This window comes from Remersonia thermophila, chromosome 1 (genome assembly GCF_042764415.1).
Source record: "Remersonia thermophila strain ATCC 22073 chromosome 1, whole genome shotgun sequence".
Classification (NCBI taxonomy): Eukaryota; Fungi; Ascomycota; class Sordariomycetes; order Sordariales; family Chaetomiaceae; genus Remersonia; species Remersonia thermophila.
The window spans coordinates 4388247-4409125 of record NC_092217.1 but is presented as its reverse complement, the minus strand read 5'-3'; the positions used below and the strand labels follow the sequence as shown (position 1 = coordinate 4409125).

Below are 20879 nucleotides of genomic sequence, written 5' to 3'. Positions count from 1 at the left end.
TCCCCCTTGGACATGCCACTTCATACGCTGTCCCCCCCCCAAAAAAAAGGACGAAAAAAAAAACTTCGAAAAAAACAACCTGTGCTTCACAACGTTCGCTACCTTGTCGCTCAATCGGCTGGTCATTGTTTATTTTCATGTTGCTCGTTGCCCGTCGTCATCCATGAGGTTCGGACGGCTAGCCCCTGCTTGGAGCTTTCGTGCGTGTCCATGGTGACATGCCGAAATCTGCGCTCGCCTAAGCCGCATTCGCATCCGTCAGCGAGCCTCCATTTCGTCACCCTTGAACCGCCAAAATTTTGGCTTGCTGCCCCTCCGAGCTCGACGCCGCCACAACCACCGTTGCCCGACGCCCATGGTCCGCTTCCCCGGCTCGCGATACCGGTGCGCCAGTTTTGCCGGTACCGAGACCACCACCACCGTCGCCGCCGCCGCCGCCGCCGCGCCGTGACATCGGCCGCAGCAGCCAACACCCCCCAGCCCGCCGTGGCAGCCGTCCCGGATCATGCGGCTCCCGCTGTCATCGTCGGCCGCACCCCTCCCCGAGCACGCATGGCCCGCTTGGCTGCCCGATACGGGGGATAGCAGCGGCGGCAGAAGCAGCAGCAGCAGCAGCAGCAGCAGCATCAACGGCGGTGACAATGGGAACGGCGGCAATCCCGAGGACGAGCTGCAGAACTGGTCCAGCCTGATCGGCATCATCACGGCCATCTGCGGCAACATCCTCATCGCCCTGGCCCTCAATGTCCAGCGCTACGCCCACATCCGCCTGCACCGCCGCCGGCGCGAGATCCGGGAGCGCGCCAGGCAGGCCCTCAAAAATTCCGCCGCCTCCGAAGGCCGCTACGGCGCCGCCGGCGCGTCGAGCCGCGACCAGCTCGACGGGACCGCCGCTTCGTTGCCCCTCTTGAGCAACGCGCCCAACGGCTCCAGGAACGGCCTGCATGCCGACGACCGGTCCCCCTCCGAGACCAACCCTCTCGCCCAGTCCTTCCAATCCGACAGCAGCGGCGGCAGCAGCAGTGGCGGCACCGCCGCCGACGCCGCCGACGTCAAACGTCCCGCGTCGTCCTACCTCAAAGACCCGTACTGGTGGCTGGGGCAGGTCCTCATCACCATCGGCGAGCTGGGCAACTTTCTGGCCTACGGCTTCGCGCCGGCCTCCATCGTCAGCCCGCTCGGCGTCGTGGCGCTCATCTCCAACTGCATCATCGCCCCCATCTTCTTCAAGGAGGTGTTTCGCCCCCGCGACTTCTGGGGGGTTCTCATTGCCGTCCTCGGCGCCGTGACGGTCGTGCTGAGCGCAAAGACGGAGGAGACGAAGCTGGGGCCTCACGACGTGTGGGATGCCATCACGACCATCGAGTTCGAGATCTACATGGCCGTAACGGCGGCCCTGATGGCGCTGCTCATGTGGCTGAGCCCGCGGTACGGCAGCAGGACGATCCTGGTGGATCTCGGGCTCGTGGGGCTGTTCGGTACGTATCTTTGACATGTCGCTGGTATTTGGGGGGGGGGATGCTTGGGGCCTGGCTGACCAACGCAGGCGGCTACACGGCCCTCTCCACCAAGGGCGTCTCCTCCATGCTCTCGTCGACCCTCCTCGGCGCCTTCACCACCCCCGTCACCTACGCCCTCATCTTTGTCCTCCTCTTCACCGCCATCATGCAGGTCCGCTACGTCAACAAGGCCCTCCAGCGCTTCGACTCGACCCAGGTCATCCCCGTCCAGTTCGTCCTCTTCACCCTCTGCGTCATCATCGGCAGCGCCGTCCTCTTCCGCGACTTTGAGCGCACCACCGGCGAGCAGGCCATCAAGTTCATCGGCGGTTGCCTCTTTACCTTTTTTGGCGTCTTCATCATCACGAGCGGCCGCCCGCGCCAGACCGACGACGAGGACGAGGTCACCCTTTCCGATGCCGAGGGCATAGAGGAGACCATCGGCCTTGCCGAGCACGGCCGTCGACCCTCTTGGACATCCCAGGGGGACGGCCCGCGCACCCCGGCCGGCTCGCGGCGCTCCTCCCGGGCCTCCCGCACCGCCGACGCCGCACGACCGCTCGCCGCGCTGTTCAGCCAGGGCTACCGCTCCGCCAAGGGGCTTCGCACCGCGCCGTCAAGAAGAACGCTCTTGGTGGACGGCGAGGACGATGGCCACGACGACGAACACGCGCCGTTGTTAGGCAACCCCTGGCATGGCGACCACTCGCCCACGCAGCCGTCACGCTTGCGTGCCGCTACCTACTCCACCTCGCCCCCGGCGCTCATCAACCCGCCCACATCCCACCCCTCGGCTGATGGCGAGGAGCAGGAGGAGGGGGAGGACAGCGATGCGGACGACGACACCATCCTCGCCGCGACCGCTGCCTCGGCCACGTCATCTTCCGCCTCCTCCCCCGTGAAATCCAAGAGGATCTTGAGGAAACCAAGCCAAGACGCCACCGCCGCCGCCGCCACCACCACCCCGCACCTCTCCCTCCCCGCCGCAGACAGGTCGTCGCGCCCATCCACCCCGATCCGACCGCCCACGCAGCACTTCTACTCCCCCTCTCCCTTTTCGGGAACCCTGAACGCCGTCGTGGGGGAGCTGCGCGCGGCCATGGATGAGGGGATCCTGCCCGACCAGCTGCCCTCGGGATCCGGATCCGGGATGGGGATCGGCCTGAACCTGAACCTGAACCTGCCGTTTGGGTTCGGAGCGCCGGGCTTGTCTGGCGCGGCGGCGGCTGCGGCGGCGGCGGCGTCGTCGACGTTGACATCGTCGCCTAAGAAGGGCAGAGCCAGGGGCGGGTCGACAGCGAGCATGGCCGATCCAGGAAACGGTCTGCACGAACTCGATGAAAACGGTGGGGATGGTAATCTTGGTCATGGCATCTCCGCCGCCGCCGAGGGGGGAGGAGCAGAGAGAGGCATGGGCGGGTTCCGCGGCCGCGCCAGGAGCTTGAGCCAGAGCCTTGGGCTCGGGTCGGTGGGGAGGGGCTGGTTCGGCGGCCCCGCCGCTGCCGGAGGGGACGCCGCCGCGAGGGCCGGAAGGATGACGGCGGGGGCGAGATTGGCGGCGTTGGTGAGGAGGAACACGAGCGACGATCAGGAGCTGGGAAGCCGAAGCGCCGGTGGCCGGGGGGAGAGGTTTGGCGGGGTGTTGGAGAGGGCTAGGACCGTCGGGCATGCATGATGATGATGGATGGCACACGTAGGCTTTTCTTGTTTTTTTTTTCCCCCTTTTTTTCTCCTCTCATGGCGGCGGGGTTTTTGGTGCTGGAAGGTGGTTTGGCTTGGGTTTGGGCATGGTGCGTTTCTTTTTTTTTTTTTTTTCTTTCTTTTTCAGGCTTGTTTTTCCCCTTGTTTGCCTTGCCATACCCAAGGACAGAGAGCTGTGTGCATTGTGCATTTTGGGTCGGTGTTGATCGGATCTCTTGAGGTTTGGGACGGAGGGAGGGAGGGAGGGAGGGAGGTAGAAAGGGGGGGGGGGGGGGGTTGAATAATATGCTTGGGCCTGGCCACCGTCATCATAGGAGCCATTCGGTGCAAGCGAGCTAACTAGTAATATCGCCGTCAATGGAGCCTCTGTTCAACGCTTCCGAGGCCAACAGGAGGAGAGGCTGTTGACACAACCCCACCACACATAATGAGACGGACGCTACGCCGATGCCCTGGGGGAAATGCTATGAAAAAGGATGCATGATGGAAGATGTGTTAATATTGCTTCGCTCTTCCCTGAGCCTGAGAAAATGAATAGAGAATCCCTGACCCAACGAGGCGGGGTGTCAGCTTCATCGTTGCAACCCTCGGACCATGACTCTAACCATCAAGGCAAAAAACACGAGCTCAAGACACACACGCACCCTCACAACGTTTACAGCGCGGCACGGCACGGTTATTGATTCATTCATCCCCTACGCCTCAACCCCAACCAGCCAAAGAGTCCCGGGTTCCCAGTTCGTTCCCATCCCCTCCAGCTGTTCATTCCCTTTGGATCGGATCTTCCTCCTCTATCTATCCTCCCTGGCGTGCTTGGAATACGGTACCTATCTACAAAAAGTCCGCCCTGCCTATCCACCGCTGCCACCGCCGCCACCGCATGTCTATCGCTCCGTGGCCCTATCTTTGACGTCACGCCCATTAACCCTCCCCGCTGCTCACCGCTACTACCTCCTTCCCTTCAACAACCCCAGCACCCACCCCACGACGGGCTTCCTCTCGCTCGACGTGGTCAGGACCCGGAGATACTCCGTCGCCGTCGCCTCGTCCGCGCCCAGCTGCGGGAACGTCACTCGCTGCACGTGCCCGACGAACGCCTCGCCCGTCTTGGCGTAGAGCACCTGCTGGATCCCCACAATCTCGTTCAGGATCTGCCTCGACTGCGCGTCCGTGTTGGGGCGGAAGGCCGGATCTTGCAGGACCGACCAGCACAGGCCGTGGAACCGGTCGATCATGAACTGGTCGAACCCGGGGATGGCGGGCTGGGGCGTGGTGGAGGTGATGGTGGGGTTCTCGCCGATGGTGGCAACGTCCGGGCCGCCCCAGACCGAGGCCATCCGGCCGAGGACGTTGAAGGCGATGCGGCTGGGGACGAGGTTTCCGTGGCTGAGGGTCTTCGCGATGTCGATGATGGACGAGACGAGGGGCTCGAACGTGGCCTGGTTGGAGGCGCTCACCAGGACGCCGCCGAGGTCGTTGGAGAGGATCACCTGGATGAACGAGACAAACTCGCGGCGGAGCTCCTGCAGCTGGATCTCGTCGTCGGTGCCGCTCACGGGCTCCGACAGCCCGCCAAAGACGCGCTGCAGCAGCGGGGTGAGGAGCAGGTCGAGGATGTTGTAGATCTCGCCCTTGAAGTTGAAGACGACCTGCTCCAGCAAGCGCAGGAACATGGCCATCTCGTCCTTGCTCGAGCTGTGCGAAAGCAGGCCCTCGATCCACTGGGGCAGCTGGGGCAGCACGGCGGCGCCCAGGACGCCCAGCAGGCGCGAGAAGGCGGACCGGCAGGCGGTGCGGATCTCGTCGCTGGCGTTGAGCTGGTTGAGCGCGATCAGGATGGCCTCGGCGGCGCGCGCGAACTCGGCCGACACGGCCTCGTGCGGCTGCGGCCGCTTGGCCGGCGCGGCGCTCGCCTCGGCGAATCCGTTGGCGAGCGTGCCCAGGGCCATGATGATGTGGTGGACCTGAAGCAGGGCCTGCGCATCGCCGGCCTTGGCCCGGTCCATGTGCACGCTCATGTCGGAGAAGAGCGGCTCCATGACCGACCGCGCGTACATGGCCTGCTCGGCCGGGGGCGTGGCCGACGTTGACGAGATGCACCCGATGGCCTCGTACAGGTACAGCTGGCTCGTGAAGACGGCGTCGGCCGAGTGGTCTGACTCGTCGGACGACATGTCGTCGTCGGCATCGTTGCCCGGCACCTCGGCCTTGATGGGCAGCAGGTCGCTGATGGACTCGATCACCGTCTTGGCCACGTTGCCGACCTGCGCCCGCAGCGTCTTCACGAAGCGGAAGAACAGGTACCACGACCTCGTGCGGATGCGCACGTGGTCGTGGTGCACCAGGCGCACAAAGTTCTCGAGCACCTGCGGGATGTAGCGCTGCTGGTCCTCGAAGAAGCTGTTGTAGCGCGTGCAGATCTCCATGTACTGGAGAAGGATGGCCGGGTGGGGGTAGTTGGCGATGCCTGGACGGTCAGCAGCTGCGCGGACGAGACGGAAGAGGAGAAGGAGGAGGAGGAGGAGGGGAGGGGAACGGTCCTACCTGACTCGACCATCTTGCTCATCATGACGGCGAGGCGCTCGGCCGCGATCTTGTTGGGCTGGCTCTTCTGGGCCAGGCCCGTGTTGGGCAGGGCCAGGTCTCCAAAGAGGTAGATCTCGTGCAGCGCCAGGTCCAGGTCCCTCCAGTCCATCTGGGAGCCCTGCTGCTCGAGCGTGGAGAACATGTTGGCCACCAGGTTGCTCAGGAACTCGATGCACAGGTTCTCGTCGACCGAGGCCACGCTCTTTTGCAGGATCTGCAGCTTTTTGCGCAGCTCCTGAAACTCGGCCTCGTCCGTCTGCTCGTCCTCGTTGCCCCAGTTGGCCGTCTCGTCGTAGCGCATCTTGAGGACGATGGCGTTCAGGATGGACGGCAGCATCTCGGAGTAGCTCGGGGGCAGCTGGCCGGCCCTGCGCAGGAAGGTCAAGATGTCGGTCAGGGAGGGGATGACGGTCGAGCAGACTTCGTCGTACTCGTCCGAGAAGAGGCGCAGCAGCGAGGGCAGGAAGTCGCGCAGGTGCTGTTCGGCCTTGGCCTTGGCGCCGGGGTCGGCCTCCTTGTCCTCGAGAACGCGCACCACGTCGGCCATGATGGTGTTGACGAGCTTGGCGACGGCCTCGGCCAGGTCCGTGTCGTAGCGGGGGGTGCCCTTCCAGTCGTTGAGCGGGGGGCTCGCTAGCAGCTGGGTCACGATCTCGCGGAGGTTGAGGAACGAGATCATCTCGACCTTGTCCCCGGGCTTCATCTTCTTGGCCACGATCTCGGTGAAGGTGTCGATGGCGGCATCGCGGACCTTGTCTTCCTTGCCGTCCCCGCGCGTCCTCCCGACCACGGGCAGGACGAGGCCCAACATCTCCTGGTTGATGACGAGGTAGATATCGATCCAGCTCACCCACTTGCCCATGGTCTTGAGGGTCAGCTCCACGACGTGGTCGCTGTGGTTGCTGTAGCGGGCCAGCAGGTCCCTCCAAGACTCGGCAATCTTGCGCATGTGGCGCTCGCGGATCAGGTCCTTGAGCTCGTTGTTGCGCTTCGCCTCGCCGTCGGGCCGGCTGAGCATGACATCGGCGATCTCGTCGTGGATGGAGTTCAGGATGCGCAGGTACATGCTGACGCCGGGGATGTTGTTGTTACGCTGGGCGAGCGCCAGGAAGTCGTCGATGAAGGTCTCCCAGCCTTCCCTGTACAGGAAGACGAACAGGTAGGTGAGGGTCTGGGTGAGCTTGTTCTGCAGGTGCGGAGGGTCGACGGCATCCTCGCTCTCGCCGCCGTAGTGCTGCTGGACGTAGCCCATCAGGGACTGCTTCAGCAGGCCGAGGCCGGCGGCGTCGACGGCCTGGGCGTGTATGGCATTGTTGACGATCTCGAGGCAGACGAGCCGGACGACGGGGGACGCCGGAGGGTTCCGGGTGAAGAGGCTGAGGCAGACCTGCCAGGCGGAGGGGTCGGCACGCAGCTGGTTCAGGAACTCAAAGGCCTGGCTCTGGAGGGCCTGATTCGAGCCGGGGTTCCAGGCGATTTCGATCGCATTTTCGATCTGGCGGGGAGGTGAAAGAGAGGTCAGGTTAGGAAGGATGTTTTTTTTTCTTTTTGGCAAAGAGGGGACGAGGGGACGAGGAGGGAGAGGGGGGGGGGGGGGGGGGGGGGGCCTCGAATCGGCAAGCCGCCGTTCGACGTGCGTCTCGCTCCCGTCTCCCCATGGTCGCTACGAGGCGGGGCGGGGGACCAGGCAAGAAGGAATGGAATGGCCACTCTTACGCACCTGGGCGTCCATTGCTGGACAGTAAACGTGTTATGGTATGTAGTAGGCGGGGCAGGGTTGGAACCAGCAGCAGGAGAGCAGCACGCTTTTTTTTTTTGTTTCTTTTTCTAGGTGGGGGTTTGGGAGCGTTGGAAAGAACTGCTATACCCGGAGAAGCAGCAATGTCGTGCGAGGCGCCTTCGTCATTCTCCGGATCGGCCGTTGAGATGCTGGAAGAAACATATACTTTTTGCCGTCGGCCCCCACTAGTTGGCTTCCATGACTGTCGGCGGTGAGTGCGGGGCTGCTGGTCTCAAGAATATGGGGGTTAGGGGCGCAGTGTTGGAGGGAGCCGTGCTCAGCCCGGGTATGGCGTTGATGGGCAGGCAGGAAGAATCGAGGTGGATGGCAGTCGAGTGCGGGTATTTTGGCTCGGGTGAGGTTGAGGTTGAGGTGAGGTGAGGTGAGGTGAGGTGAGGTGAAGTGAGGCGAGGCGAGACGAGGTGACGTTGGCGCAGGTTTTGCTGGAGCTGCGACGTTGTCGGCGGTGGGTGTAGTGGGTGTGGTGGGTGTGGTGGGCGTGGTGGGTGTGGTGGAGGGGTGCAGGGTTCGGCGAGATGGACAAAGGCGGGATGGAATGTTAAAAGTGGAAGAAAGCCACAAGTGGATAAGAAAAAGTCAAACCAAACGGCATCATGCACGCAGACAAGAGCAACTGCCTGCCTGAAGGGGTGGGGCAGCAAATGCGGCCGCCCCGCTGCGATGCCCGGGCCCACCTGGAAAATATCGGGCTGGGCGCGGGGCATTTCCAGCGTCCAGTTCGTTCACTATGTACTGCGTGCGTAACTACAAGTTTCCCCACGGGCAAGTCGCCCTGAACCTGGCCGGGCTTCCCTCCCGTCAGGGTTCAGAGAGCACCTAGCCAAACAAAGCTACACCATGTAGATACCTTACGCTAGTAACGTCAGTCCCTGCCTTGGCTAGGTAGGTACCTCTGTAGGTGGGTAGGTCGGTAACCCTGAGAATTCATGGGACGTGTCAGGAGTCAAGGGCAGCAAGCCATGCCAGAGCAAGAGCCAGAGCCAGAGCCAATTAATCCTGTAGGTTCTCTCCTGTGTAGTCGTCGAGCACTCTCTCCCCCCATAAACGGTCCTCATGCAATACCCAACCCAGTTTTGATAACACCTTGAGGTTTGTCCATACACCGCATCGCACAAATCCCCATCTCCCTCCCTTCCATGCTCTGTGGGTCCCCGAACCAAAGACAAAAAAAAAAAAAAGACAAAAACGCCGGCTTGCAAGTACACACACACACATCCTCTCAGGCTTCACGCTGCTCGAATGTCTGGCTTCCCCTGCAGTCTCCCCTCCCTGGCCAAGGCCGTCCGGACCCCCGGATTCGCCATTCATCCTTCACCGCCGCCTAACCGGTCTTCTTCTTTTTCTTTGGCCGCTCCTCCTCCTCCTCTTCTTCCTCGTCCAGGTCGTCCTCATCCTCCTCATCGTCCACGTCGCTTTCGTCGCTCCCAGACCCGCTGCTCTCGTGGTTGCTGTCAAACTCCTCGGCGACCTCGCTCTCGGACTCGGCCTGGAAATCTTCGTCGACGCTCTCCTCGTCCTCGTCGGCCGAGCCGCGGTCCGCCTTGCCGCCCACGACCTCGTCGTCGGAACTGGCCATGTCCTCGTCGCGCAGCGCCGCCGCCAGCAGGGTGGACTCCTCGTCAATCTCGTTCTTAACGCGCAGGCCCTTGAGCTTGAAAAAGTCCTCCAGGGCCTTCAGGTCCTCGCGGTTAATGTTGCTAAACTGCTGCGACCCCGCGCCGGACTTCATGTGGACCGTGATGTCAAACGTCGACAGCGCAGAGACGGCGCCGCTGACGCGCGAGAAGGTGACGGACTGTGTCTGCTCGTACGAGATGTACGTGGCGGGCTTGGGGACGAACATGAAGGCCTTCTCCAGGCAGTACAGGAACCCTTCGCTGGCCTTGATGGAGCACTTGATGCCGTACTGCTGCCGGTGCGTCACAAAGTCCTTGGCGGGGGCAATGATCTTCTTGTTGGCCAGGCCCTTGAACACATAGGCCACGACCTGGTGAAGCGGCTGCTCGTAGTGGGCCTGCAGCCTGTCCTTGTACTTGGTGTTGAGCTCCTCCTCGGACAGGTTGAGGTCGAGCGTGACCTCCTCGTCCTGCTTGAACTGCATGACGATGAAGGGATACCGCGTCTGGCCCTGCCGCAGCGGCGGGTCCAGGCCGATGCAGAGCATGAAGTGCGTGTCGTCGGGCTTGGGAAGCACCATGAACTTCTTGATGGCCTCGTACTGGATCTTGTAGTCGTACGTCTTGCCGCGGAGCCGGAACGACGTGTCGTACATGTCGATGTCGAACCGACCTCTGCAGTGGGCGTGGTTAGCGGGCTCGGCCGGGACCCTGTAGCGCGCACGCGCGGCGCGACGTACCTTGGCGTGAGATGCAGGACATCCAGGAACGTGGCGATGGTGTCGCCTGCCATCTCGCCGATCTCGGCCTTTTCGATGAGGGTGTCGTAAAAGAGCGTGACGGCGTTCTTCTCCTCCTCGGCGTCGCTGCCGGCATCGCCGCCCTCGGCCTCCTTCCTCGTGGTCGTGCCGGGGATGTAGAAACGCATCTCGACCAGCTGGTCCCTGCCGGCGGCGGCCTTGCGGCCCTTGCCGGGCGTGGCGCCGTTCTGGCCGTTCGCCTTGGCCGAGTCGCCGAGCGAGAACTCGACGGCGATCTCGTTGCGGCCGGCCAGGTTGGTGTTGGAGATCTCCGAGTAGGGGATTTCGAAGGCGGGACGGTTCTGCACGTTGAACGACAGCTCGGCCTTGCCAAACTCGGCCTTGCCCCAGTTCCAGCCACGCACCGAGTGCTCCTTGTATTCGAGGTTGGTGCTGTACCAGCTCTTGAAGATTTTGCTGAGGCGCTCGTAGTCCTGGCAGAGAGGGGGGGGAGAGAGAGGGTCAGCTCATGCTGCTCTGCCTGGGCCTCTCGCGAGATCGGGAATTCCATCGCCTACGTACCTCCTCCTGAAAGCCGTCAAGCTGGATGACGCCCGAGCTGCGCTGCAGGATTTTCACCTCGTAGCCCCGGGCTGCCCGGCTCCATTGCGCGCCGCCGATGTTGCCCGCATCCAGGGTGAAGGTATCGCCGCCGCCCGCGGGCTTCCAGCCCAGGCCGCTCTCTGCAAACCTGCACTTGCCATGCTCCCGCGACAAGTCTAGGTGGATGTTGTCGAAGCTCTCGCTGCTTCGCGTCAGCCTGGTCGATGCCGGCAACGGGAATGGCGAGACGACGTGAAACCAAAGGGTCAGAGGATGGGAAAGAGGCAAGGATGAAACTCACATGGCTGCCATGATGGCGATTTATCTCGATGCTTTTCTCCGTGGCGAGATAGTCGATGCGAGAATGTTGGCCACGGGGTTGCGATGCGTGGGTGGCGCGTAAAGAAAGAGGTTGACGCGCCGAGCTAAATTGGCTGGAAGGCGACAGGGGGGGCAGAAAGCACCTCCCGGGCGGTGAGAGCTGCAGCTGCCGTAGGTACAGCCTGGCAGGGATGAAAAAAAGCTCGGGCCAATCTTTCTTTCTCTTCCTTGTCTGAAGTCTTGGCGCTGGACAAGGTCTTCCAGGTTGTGATGTACTATAGCTAATACTGTGTAGATCATGGTTTCGCTGGCTTGAATGCTGCTAGGTGGTGATGCTTTTGCTTCGATGCTTTTGCTTGCTGAACGGGCACAAAGGCGAGACCTCAAAGAACCCCCCTCGAAAAAAAAAAAAAAAAGAAGAAAAGAAAAAAGGATTGAAAAAGAATGTCTGACAGCATGGGTCTCACAACACAGAACACACGGCAAAATGTCTTCTTCCTCACCATGGGAGATGCTCTCTCACCCAAGTTCCATAGAGGCTTCTTCTGCGGATGTGGGGCTCTGGTGGCTTGCACTCGGGCCTCACAACCTGACGTGATGATGTAAGTGGTGCACGTCCAGCGCCGGTACGTGACGGCGGGACAGGGGACCGACATCATGTACAAGACAGGAGTAGCCTGACTCGCGCATGCAGCGTCGAGCGTATCTGGTGATGAGAGAGAATGGGCCTGTTGGCGACATGATCTGCAAAGGCCTTTGCCATACAAAAACCAGACACGATCCTGTCCCTCAGAGGGCGTCATCACGGTGGCTGCCCCCAAAAGCCAACCTACCTAGGTCCGTTGTCACCGTTGGCGGCCCTTCAGCCTTTGTTATCGCCGGACAGCCATCGCTTTCCCCTAGCAGGGTCGCTGGGCACTCCCATCCTCCTCCCACGCTCGTTTCCTCGGGCCGTGTCGGCATCGGCCCAGGAAGGATTCCTTGCAAGTCTTTCAAAGGCAGGCCTCGTCACCCTCTCTCCATCTCAGGTTTTGTACCGTACTCGGAGCAGCTCCCCCAAACCAAACACCATGACCCCCAATCGCCCTCTCCGCGGGAGCTGCCACTGCGGCCGGAACCTCTACGTTGTCCAATTCCCGCAAACCCGGGATCCCGACCCGAGCCTGACAGCGCGCGTGGTGTTTCACCACCACGGCCCATCACAACGTGAGCCCGTCACTTCATCGCCCCTTTTTCTTCCCTCCTCCTCCTCCTCCCCACGAATATCATCATCATCATCATCCTCCTCCCGCTGACTTAGCTGTTCCTTCTGTTACTCCCCTTCTAGGTACCATCCTCGGCACCCCCCTCCCGGCGTACCTCCGCGTCCCCCTCGCCTGGTACACCTCGCAAACCGTCCCGCGACGCGCCGACGAGACGCGGGTGCAGATCCGGCGCGTGTACCATCTCCACGACGAGGACGAGGACGACAACGACAACAACAACGACGGCGGCGGCGGCGGTGGCGGCGGCGTCGAGGGCTCGAACGCGGACGCTACCGCAGACCCGAGCAGCAGCAGCAGCAGCAGCAGCAGCAGCAACCTCGGCAGGGGAAGCAATGTCAAGAAGAGCAGCAACGCCGCCGCCTACGAGGTTCGCCACTTTTGCGGCTTCTGCGGCACCCCGCTGGCCTACTGGCGCGAGCAGCCCCCCGGCGAGGGGGACTTCATCCAGCTCGCCCTGGGGAGCCTGCTGCCCTCGGACCTGCGAGACCTGGAGGAGTTTGGGGTCCTCCTGCCAACGCCGCCGTCCGAATCGCCGCCGTCGGCCCCCGGGTCGCCTCGTCTTCCGGAAGCGGAAGATGCCGCGGGCGATGCGGTGGGCGTCGTGGGCGGGCTGCCGTGGTTTGACGAGCTGGTGGAGGGAAGCCGGCTTGGGAGGATGCGCCGGAGCGGCGGCGCGGGAACGGCCGCGGCGGGCGGGGAGGGGCGGCGGACGACGGTGAGGGTGGCGTGGGAGGTGACGGAGTGGACGGAGGGAGAGGATGCTGCTGCTGCTGCTGCTGCTGCTGCTGCTGCGAGCGGCGAGAGCCCAAGGAAGCGAAAGCTGGAGGAGGTGACAGGCGGCAGCGGCCGGCCGGTGGAGATGGAGGGGATTGAGCGGTGATGGAGGATCGCGGATGGGGCCGTGTCCCTGGGTACCGCGGTGTATGTACGTACATGCTACGTACGTAGGTAGTTGGCCAGCTCCCTACCCGGTCAGGCAGGCGGTTTGTCATCGTCGGGTTACCGGAGGACGGGTCGAGATTGCAGCGGGAGCGGTGCCGTTTCCTCCCTGCTACGTGACGTACAGAAGCCTACTTCAGTTTCATCTTGACTTTCCCGAGGATAGGACGAGCCAACCTGGAGTCTTGAGCGGGTGCCGTCATGTCAAGCTCCATGCAGCTGGACAACGGTGTTCCCGTCTGGCTTCTGCAAGCGGGATCGTGCATGACCGAGTCGCAGCGAGTTGACGGACGAAATGCAAGGCAATTTTTTGCACGAGGTGCCGACCTGGCGCTCTGTACGAAGTACCTACTGTGTACATCACGTAAGTACGTAGGTTCTCTGGTGGGACCCAAGAGACGCGCGGTTAGCGTGCATGAAGGCGTCGCGCACGGGCAAAGTTGAAAGTGACATTTGCCGGAGCGGAGGGGTAGACCGGCGCATGAGCGGTCGTTTCTCGGCTCCCCCCCCCCCTCTCTCTCTCTCTCTCACACACACACACACATACACACACAGAGAGAGAAAGAGAGAGAGAGAGGGGGAGGGATTGGCTGCACTCCCGGGAGGAGAGAAAGACTTATGTACGCACATACAATAACCGAAGGAAAAGGGGGAAAAAAAAGAATCCTCTCATGGGCCGGATAGGCCCAACAGGTGGCATGTCGCTCTTGAGACGCAAGTCTTTAATTCGGAATGGGTTGAGCGGAGTTGCGCCCGTTGAGCGTCTTGCGGCCCGTCTGCCTGTCCAGATGACCGTATCTACAACCACACTTGCTCTCGCTCACCGCCAACCCGCGCCGCAACAGCATGAAAGGCATCACGCATCCCAGGGCCGGTGCTTTATTTTGATTGAAGCCATACGGCTCGCCGTCTCGTGAGTCGCCAGCTTACCCGAGGTTTAGCCATCGCCGGACGGGGGTGGGGGGGAGGGGAGGGCGGCCATGATCAAACTCGTTGGTCCTGGCCTCCCGTGGTGCCGCATCCGTGTCCGAGGTTTTGCCAGAACGGCCCCGTCACACCCGTCCCACCCGTCCCGGCATGGCCACCCGCATCTCCCAACCCATCAGGCCCATGCGCCGCCGATGCGCGTCGCGTGCTTGGCCCTTGGCCCTCCCTGCCCTCCCTGCTGCGGCGCCAAAGCTGGTTCGTCTGGCCTCGCCTCGGTTGCCGGGCGGTGGGCTGCCCGTTTGCGCGTGCACCAAAAAGAAACCCGTGACCAAGCGTAACCGTCTGCAGCCCGCCCGTTCTCTGCCGAAGTTTACCCAGCCGGAGCGCCCGTTGGGCCCTTTGCGGCCCGGGCTTCCGTTCCATGGTGGAGAGAGACTGGCTCAACAGAAGCAGAGTCAGCCTGAGCGAGTTTCGGCGCCTTTGCCGCCCTCGCGTGTTGAGACAACCAAGCGAGCGAGGCGGCCGGGCGGGCGGACAGAGAGAGGGAAGTGATTCGAGTCGTTGCTGGTTGATATCGCAATATCACCACCGCGGCGACGGCAGCGGCTACGCAAACCGTTCTGTGCGGCTCTCGGGCCCCGAACGAGCCTATCTTTTTTTATTTCTCCTTCGTGTCATGCTACATGGGCTAGGTACCCTGAACCGCCGTTGCTTGACTTCCGTTTCCAGAACATGGCTTCGGGTTGTTCTTCCGTGGGCGATTTATCCCCGATGGAGTTTGGCGGGGTTGGTTGCAGGCCCTGAGGGCCCTTGTTCCCTCCGCAGTCTTGTCCTGTCTGTCGTGCTTCTGCAGCGTGGATCACGACAAGGATTCGCCTCCAATACGTCCACACGTTTGGTCCTTCGGGTCCCTCGCCAGGGCTCTGCTGTACCTGGCCTTACCTAAGGTACCCCGCGATGGAGCTCCCCGCCCACCCCCCCCGTCCCCCGTCCCCCATCCCCCGTCCCTCGCCCCTCGTCCCCCGTTCCAACAGACCCCACCCCCTCCACTGCCTGGGTACCCTACTACGTAAGTATGGGCTGTAGGTCCTCTGCCCTTCACGAGACACCCCCTCGCACACCCCTCCCCGCCCCCCGGCGAACCCGCATCCCATCCGCAAACGGCGCATGCCCACGCCCGGGGGAGGCTTGGCCCGCATGCCCTATCTCATCAGCCTACGCTATGCCCAGCTTTTTTCTCGGTGTCGACGGTCCGAAAGGCGCGGGAGAAAGGGGGGGTGAAAGCCGGAAGGAAACAAGTCGCACGTCAAGAGTGGGTTGACGGAGGCGTGATAACTCCCGTTGTCTTGTTTACATCAAAAGTATAAAGTAGGGGGGTTAACCCTTCCCCTCTCTCCTCTCGACTCTGCTTCCCAGTGATACTGCAGTTGTCTGTTGGAGAGAAAAAAACAACACACAGCGAAACCACTCAACCCAGGTCTCTATTCCATCACAGAGCCAGCCTCCAGCTTGCCCACCATGTCTCTTCCGGCCGACTTCAAGTGGGGCTTCGCCACTGCTGCGTACGTTCCTTTTTTTTTCCCTGGCTACCCCTATTCTTCACGGTTACCCGGGAAGGGGGCGTGAAAGAAGAAAGAAAAAAAAACAATGACTGACCTGGATTCCCGACGACTACAGCTACCAGATTGAGGGCTCCGCGACCGAGGATGGCCGCGGCCCGTCCATCTGGGACACTTTCTGCGCCATCCCCGGCAAGATCGCCGACGGCAGCTCGGGCGTCGTGGCCTGCGACTCGTACAAGCGGACCAAGGAGGATATCGACCTCCTCAAGTCCCTGGGCGCCAACTCGTACCGCTTCTCCATCTCGTGGTCGCGCATCATCCCGCTGGGCGGTCGCAACGACCCCGTCAACCAGAAGGGCATCGACCACTACGTCAAGTTCGTCGACGACCTGCTCGAGGCCGGCATCACCCCCTTCATCACCCTCTTCCACTGGGATCTGCCCGATGCCCTCGACAAGCGGTACGGCGGCTTCCTCAACAAGGAGGAGTTCGCGGCCGACTTTGAGAACTACGCCCGCGTCATGTTCAAGGCGATCCCCAAGTGCAAGCACTGGATCACCTTCAACGAGCCGTGGTGCTCGGCCATCCTCGGCTACAACACGGGCTACTTTGCCCCCGGCCACACGTCGGACCGCAGCAAGTCCCCCGTCGGCGACAGCGCGCGCGAGCCGTGGATCGTCGGCCACAACATCCTGATCGCCCACGCCCGCGCCGTCAAGGCGTACCGCGAGGACTTCAAGCCCACGCAGGGCGGCGAGATCGGCATCACGCTCAACGGCGACGCCACCCTCCCCTGGGACCCCGAGGACCCGGCCGACGTCGAGGCCTGCGACCGCAAGATCGAGTTCGCCATCTCGTGGTTCGCCGACCCCATCTACTTTGGCAAGTACCCCGACTCGATGCGCAAGCAGCTCGGCGACCGCCTGCCCACCTTCACGCCCGAGGAGGCCGCCCTCGTCAAGGGCTCCAACGACTTTTACGGCATGAACCACTACACGGCCAACTACATCAAGCACAAGACGGGCGTGCCGCCCGAGGACGACTTCCTCGGCAACCTCGAGACCCTCTTCTACAACAAGCACGGCGACTGCATCGGCCCGGAGACGCAGTCCTTCTGGCTGCGCCCGCACGCCCAGGGCTTCCGCGACCTGCTCAACTGGCTCAGCAAGCGCTACGGCTACCCCAAGATCTACGTCACCGAGAACGGCACGTCGCTCAAGGGCGAGAACGACATGCCGCTGGAGCAGGTCCTCGAGGACGACTTCCGCGTCAAGTACTTCAACGACTACGTCCGCGCCATGGCCGCCGCCGTCAGCGAGGACGGCTGCAACGTCCGCGGCTACCTGGCCTGGTCCCTGCTCGACAACTTTGAGTGGGCCGAGGGCTACGAGACCCGCTTCGGCGTCACCTACGTCGACTACGCCAACGACCAGAAGAGGTATCCCAAGAAGAGCGCCAAGAGCCTCAGGCCCCTGTTTGAGAGCCTGATCCGCAAGGAGTAGAAAACAAAAAGGAAAAAAAGAGCCGGATCGGGGAGGACCGACCTCTGAGCTCTTTGGGGGGGGGAGAGGGGGGTGATTTTCTTTCCTGTTTTGTCTTCCCTGTATAAAGTTGCGTGTAAGGAAGCTCGACGTCCACGGTGGCGCCGGCTTCTCGTTGTTTTGTTTTCTTTTGTTGTTTGGGATGACGACCCCTGGGATGATGGCAAGGTCGTGGTTGGGAGGTTGATGTCGATGTTTAGGGCATGACGATTTGTTTTTTTAGGTAACGAACGGGCAATCAATGGGAAACCGGTAAGGTAACTACACAGTACCAGTGTGTACCTGGTAGGTACCTTAACCAACCTTCAACCACCTCACCGTATTATAGTACACCGTAAACGCAACCAACCCATGTACCTAAGCAACCTAGCAGGCTGTCCCTCAGCAGACCGTGCAGTATGTAGTACTTCTCTATGTAATGTACAAGTATTCGCTACTGCATGCCCACATTGGTGTCCGACCCGACTGACCCGGAAAACCATAGAAATACAATACCGTACGACGCCGTCGACACGGCCTAACCTAGGTCGTACGACAAGACCCCACCACCGAGACGTGACGTTTGCGGGGTGCCGTTGTGGGCATTGGCGCGGAGAACCCTGACGCTGCGGCCAAATCAGGAAAGGAGGCAACCTGGAAGGTCGGCTTACACGATACCTTACATACCAACCACCCGTTCGTATCGTTCGCAGGAGGTTGGGTGTCGTCCATGGAACGGACGGGTGATGCGAACAACAGGAAAGCGATCTTGACATTTCTGGGGGAGTCTGTCAGTGAGTGTGCACACTTGGTGCCGACATGGAGCCATCGTGACATGTGTTTTTTTTTTCTTCTTCTCGCAAACACTTATGGTAGACCGGGCAGCCCGGGGGTTTCCGATACTACACGTTGTAGAGCAGTGATTCCGTACATACGGTACCATACCGGACAACCAGGGCCCCCGTCGGTCGTCCCCAGATCAGACAAGCTCCGTGGCGACGGCGGGGACCCCGGCCGCAAGGGCCCGTCCCTGGCTCGCCAGCGCGTCAACTTGGCCGAGGAATTGGGGTTCGGATGTTCGGACATGAGGAAGCTGTGACAAGACACCTGTTCACGGGGCCAATTCCACCTTGGGGATCATCGGAACTGGCCCAGCGGCGGCAAGAGGAGGCATATAACCCAACGTCAGGACCGTGTGAGATCTTTGCCCCCATCTGAGACATCCAATCTGGCCGGTTCTTCTCGTCCTCCTCCCCAGCTGCGCTCTCTTTCCTGGCTCACCATCACCACCACCACCACCACCACCACCACCACCACTTCCGCCTTCTCCTCCTCCTCCTCCTCTGCCTCCTCCCCCTCCGCCTCCTCCCCCTCCTCCTCCCACGTCTCTGTCAAGCACGAGTTCTTTTTGTCTTGGGTCTGCGGCGGCTTCCATCGGTCCAACACCACACCCATTGCCAGCATCCGCATCCCAGCATCCGCATCCCAACCTCCAAGTAGCAAAGCATCGGCGTTCCCCTGGGGCCGCTCGCGTTGACCGTTTGGCCCCCTGCGGCACATTCGACGTTGCTTGACCAAGCCGAGCCATTGGATCCTCCGACCTCGACACCGCCACGAACCTTTCCCCTCCTTCCTTTTCCCGCCTTTCCCGCCGGCACAATGTCCTCCCCGCCGTCCCGCCTCCGCAGCATCCTCGGCCACCTCCTCCCCCTATCCCCCTCCGACCCGTCCTCGTCGCCCAACCCCGATGGCCCGCACCACTTCTCGCACCTGTCGCCGACCTTCTTCCTCGAGCGCGCCGCCGCCATCGAGCCCAACGCCGAGGCCGTCTACCACCTGACGGCCAACGGCCGCGTGCTCCGCCGGTCCTACTGCGAGGTGGCCGACCGCGCGCGCGGCCTGGCGTATTACCTGCGCAGCAAGGGCCACAAGCGGGTCGGCATCGTGGCCCCCAACACCCCGGCGTTCCTGGAGAGCATCTACGGGATCGTGGCTGCCGGGGCCGTCGTCGTGCCGGTCAATTACCGGCTCAAGGAGGCCGACGTGCGGTACATTCTCGAGTTTGCCGAGTGCGACTGCGTCATCGTGGACAAGGAGTTTGAGGGGCTGCTGGCGGAGTATCGGAGGGCGAGTCCGGGGGTGGAGATTCTGGTTGATCTGGTGAGTGTGTCTTCTTGACTCTCTCTTGGAGGGAGAAGAAAACAAACCAAAAAAAAAAAAAAAAAAACCCCGAGCTGACAGAGCCTCCTCTTCCTCTACAGGACACGGATGCCACCGAGGGCGAGATGTCCGGGCCCTTTGACGAGGCGGTCCTCGCGGGCCTCAAGTACGATCGCGAAACGGGAGGCAAGGGGTGGGCGGATCTGGTGTCGCAGCGGGTGGCCAACGAGGACGACATGATCGCCATCCCGTTCACGTCCGGCACCACGTCCAAGCCCAAGGGCGTCGTCTACACCCACCGCGGCGCCTACCTGGCCTCGATGGCCAACATTGTCGAGTCGGGCCTCAACGTCCCCGACGGCCGGTGCAAGTACCTCTGGACGCTGCCCATGTAAGCATGGATCGAAGCCACCCACCGCCCTTCTTCATCCTCCCCGCTCGACGCTGACCAGCCTCGTCCCGCATGCAGGTTCCACGCCATGGGCTGGACCTTCCCCTGGTCCATCTGCGCGGTGCGCGGCACCCACGTCTGCCTCCGCAAGATCGACTACTCCTTGATGTGGCGCCTCCTCAAGGAGGAAGGCATCACGCATTTCAACGCCGCGCCCACCGTCAACACGCTCCTCTGCGCCAACGAGAACGCCGAGGTCCTGCCGCGCCCGGTCCGCGTCACGGTCGCCGCCAGCCCGCCGACGGCCCACCTGTTTGAGCAGATGACGTCGCTCAACCTCATGCCCGTCCACGTGTACGGCCTGACGGAGACGTACGGCCCCATCACGCGCGGCTACATCCTGCCCGAGTGGGACGTCCTGCCGCCGCACGAGCGGTACGCGCGCATGGCGCGCCAGGGGCACGGGTTCCTGACGTCGCTGCCGGTGCGGGTCATCAAGCCGGAGCAGCCCGAGGGGGTGCTCATCGACGTGGCGAGGGACGGCAGGGAGATGGGCGAGATCGTGTTCGCCGGCAACATCTGCTGCAAGGGGTACTACAAGGACCCGGAGGCGACGCGCAAGCTGTTCGCCGGCGGCGTGCTGCACTCGGGCGACCTGGCCGTGTGGCACCCCGACGGGAGCATCCAGATCCAGGACCGCGCCAAGGACATCATCATCTCGGGCGGCGAAAACATCTCGTCGGTCGCCCTCGAGTCGATGCTCGTCGAGCACCCGGACATACTCGAGGCCGGCGTCGTCGCGGTGCCCGACTCGCACTGGGGCGAGCGGCCCAAGGCGTACGTCACGGTCAAGCAGGGCGGGGCCCGGGTCACGGGCGAGGACGTCATCGCCTGGGCGAAGCACCAGAGCTCCATCAGCAAGTTTATGGTGCCGAGGGAGGTGGAGGTGGTGAGGGAGCTGCCCAAGACGAGCACGGGCAAGATCAAGAAGAACGAGCTTCGGGAGTGGGCAAAGAAGGGCACGCCCAAGGAGTTTCTTGCCGAGTAAATCCCACGAGGTATCAAGGGTTCGAAGCTTGGGATACCGCTTCGCAGGGCCTGGAGGCCTGGAGGTGGGAGAGCTTGAGCTTGAGCTTGAGCGGGTTTGGCATTTCAAAGGCTCTAGGTGTTTGGAAAGGGAGAGGGGGGTCAGAAGCGCGCATCATGCTGGCGTTGGGTAAAGCGTCTTTTTTTTTCTTTTTTTTTTTT

General features: G+C 62.2%; 6 protein-coding genes across 6 annotated transcripts; 4 read left to right on the top strand and 2 right to left on the bottom strand.

Annotated features, from left to right (window-relative positions):
• Positions 1-505: 505 nt before the first annotated feature.
• On the top strand, positions 506-3174 carry VTJ83DRAFT_1224 (uncharacterized protein; the record flags this gene model as incomplete). Its single annotated transcript, XM_071007360.1, has 2 exons — positions 506-1478; positions 1547-3174. The coding sequence occupies 2 exons, from the start codon at positions 506-508 to the stop codon at positions 3172-3174; spliced, it is 2601 nt and encodes an 866-aa protein (XP_070870577.1).
• Positions 3175-4147: 973 nt separating this feature from the next.
• On the bottom strand, positions 4148-7518 carry VTJ83DRAFT_1223 (uncharacterized protein; the record flags this gene model as incomplete). Its single annotated transcript, XM_071007359.1, has 3 exons — positions 4148-5667; positions 5745-7281; positions 7507-7518. 3 exons carry the CDS (start codon positions 7516-7518, stop codon positions 4148-4150), a joined length of 3069 nt encoding a protein of 1022 aa, XP_070870576.1.
• Positions 7519-8908: 1390 nt separating this feature from the next.
• VTJ83DRAFT_1222 (uncharacterized protein) lies at positions 8909-10858 on the bottom strand (the record flags this gene model as incomplete). The annotated part of the gene is made up of 4 exons (XM_071007358.1): positions 8909-9878; positions 9944-10437; positions 10526-10748; positions 10848-10858. The coding sequence occupies 4 exons, from the start codon at positions 10856-10858 to the stop codon at positions 8909-8911; spliced, it is 1698 nt and encodes a 565-aa protein (XP_070870575.1).
• A 1079-nt stretch (positions 10859-11937) lies between these two features.
• VTJ83DRAFT_1221 (uncharacterized protein) lies at positions 11938-13012 on the top strand (the record flags this gene model as incomplete). The annotated part of the gene is made up of 2 exons (XM_071007357.1): positions 11938-12073; positions 12195-13012. The coding sequence occupies 2 exons, from the start codon at positions 11938-11940 to the stop codon at positions 13010-13012; spliced, it is 954 nt and encodes a 317-aa protein (XP_070870574.1).
• A 2504-nt stretch (positions 13013-15516) lies between these two features.
• VTJ83DRAFT_1220 (uncharacterized protein) lies at positions 15517-17062 on the top strand (the record flags this gene model as incomplete). Its single annotated transcript, XM_071007356.1, has 2 exons — positions 15517-15560; positions 15676-17062. The coding sequence occupies 2 exons, from the start codon at positions 15517-15519 to the stop codon at positions 17060-17062; spliced, it is 1431 nt and encodes a 476-aa protein (XP_070870573.1).
• Positions 17063-18739: 1677 nt separating this feature from the next.
• VTJ83DRAFT_1219 (uncharacterized protein) lies at positions 18740-20679 on the top strand (the record flags this gene model as incomplete). The annotated part of the gene is made up of 3 exons (XM_071007354.1): positions 18740-19240; positions 19342-19631; positions 19710-20679. 3 exons carry the CDS (start codon positions 18740-18742, stop codon positions 20677-20679), a joined length of 1761 nt encoding a protein of 586 aa, XP_070870572.1.
• Positions 20680-20879: the final 200 nt, after the last annotated feature.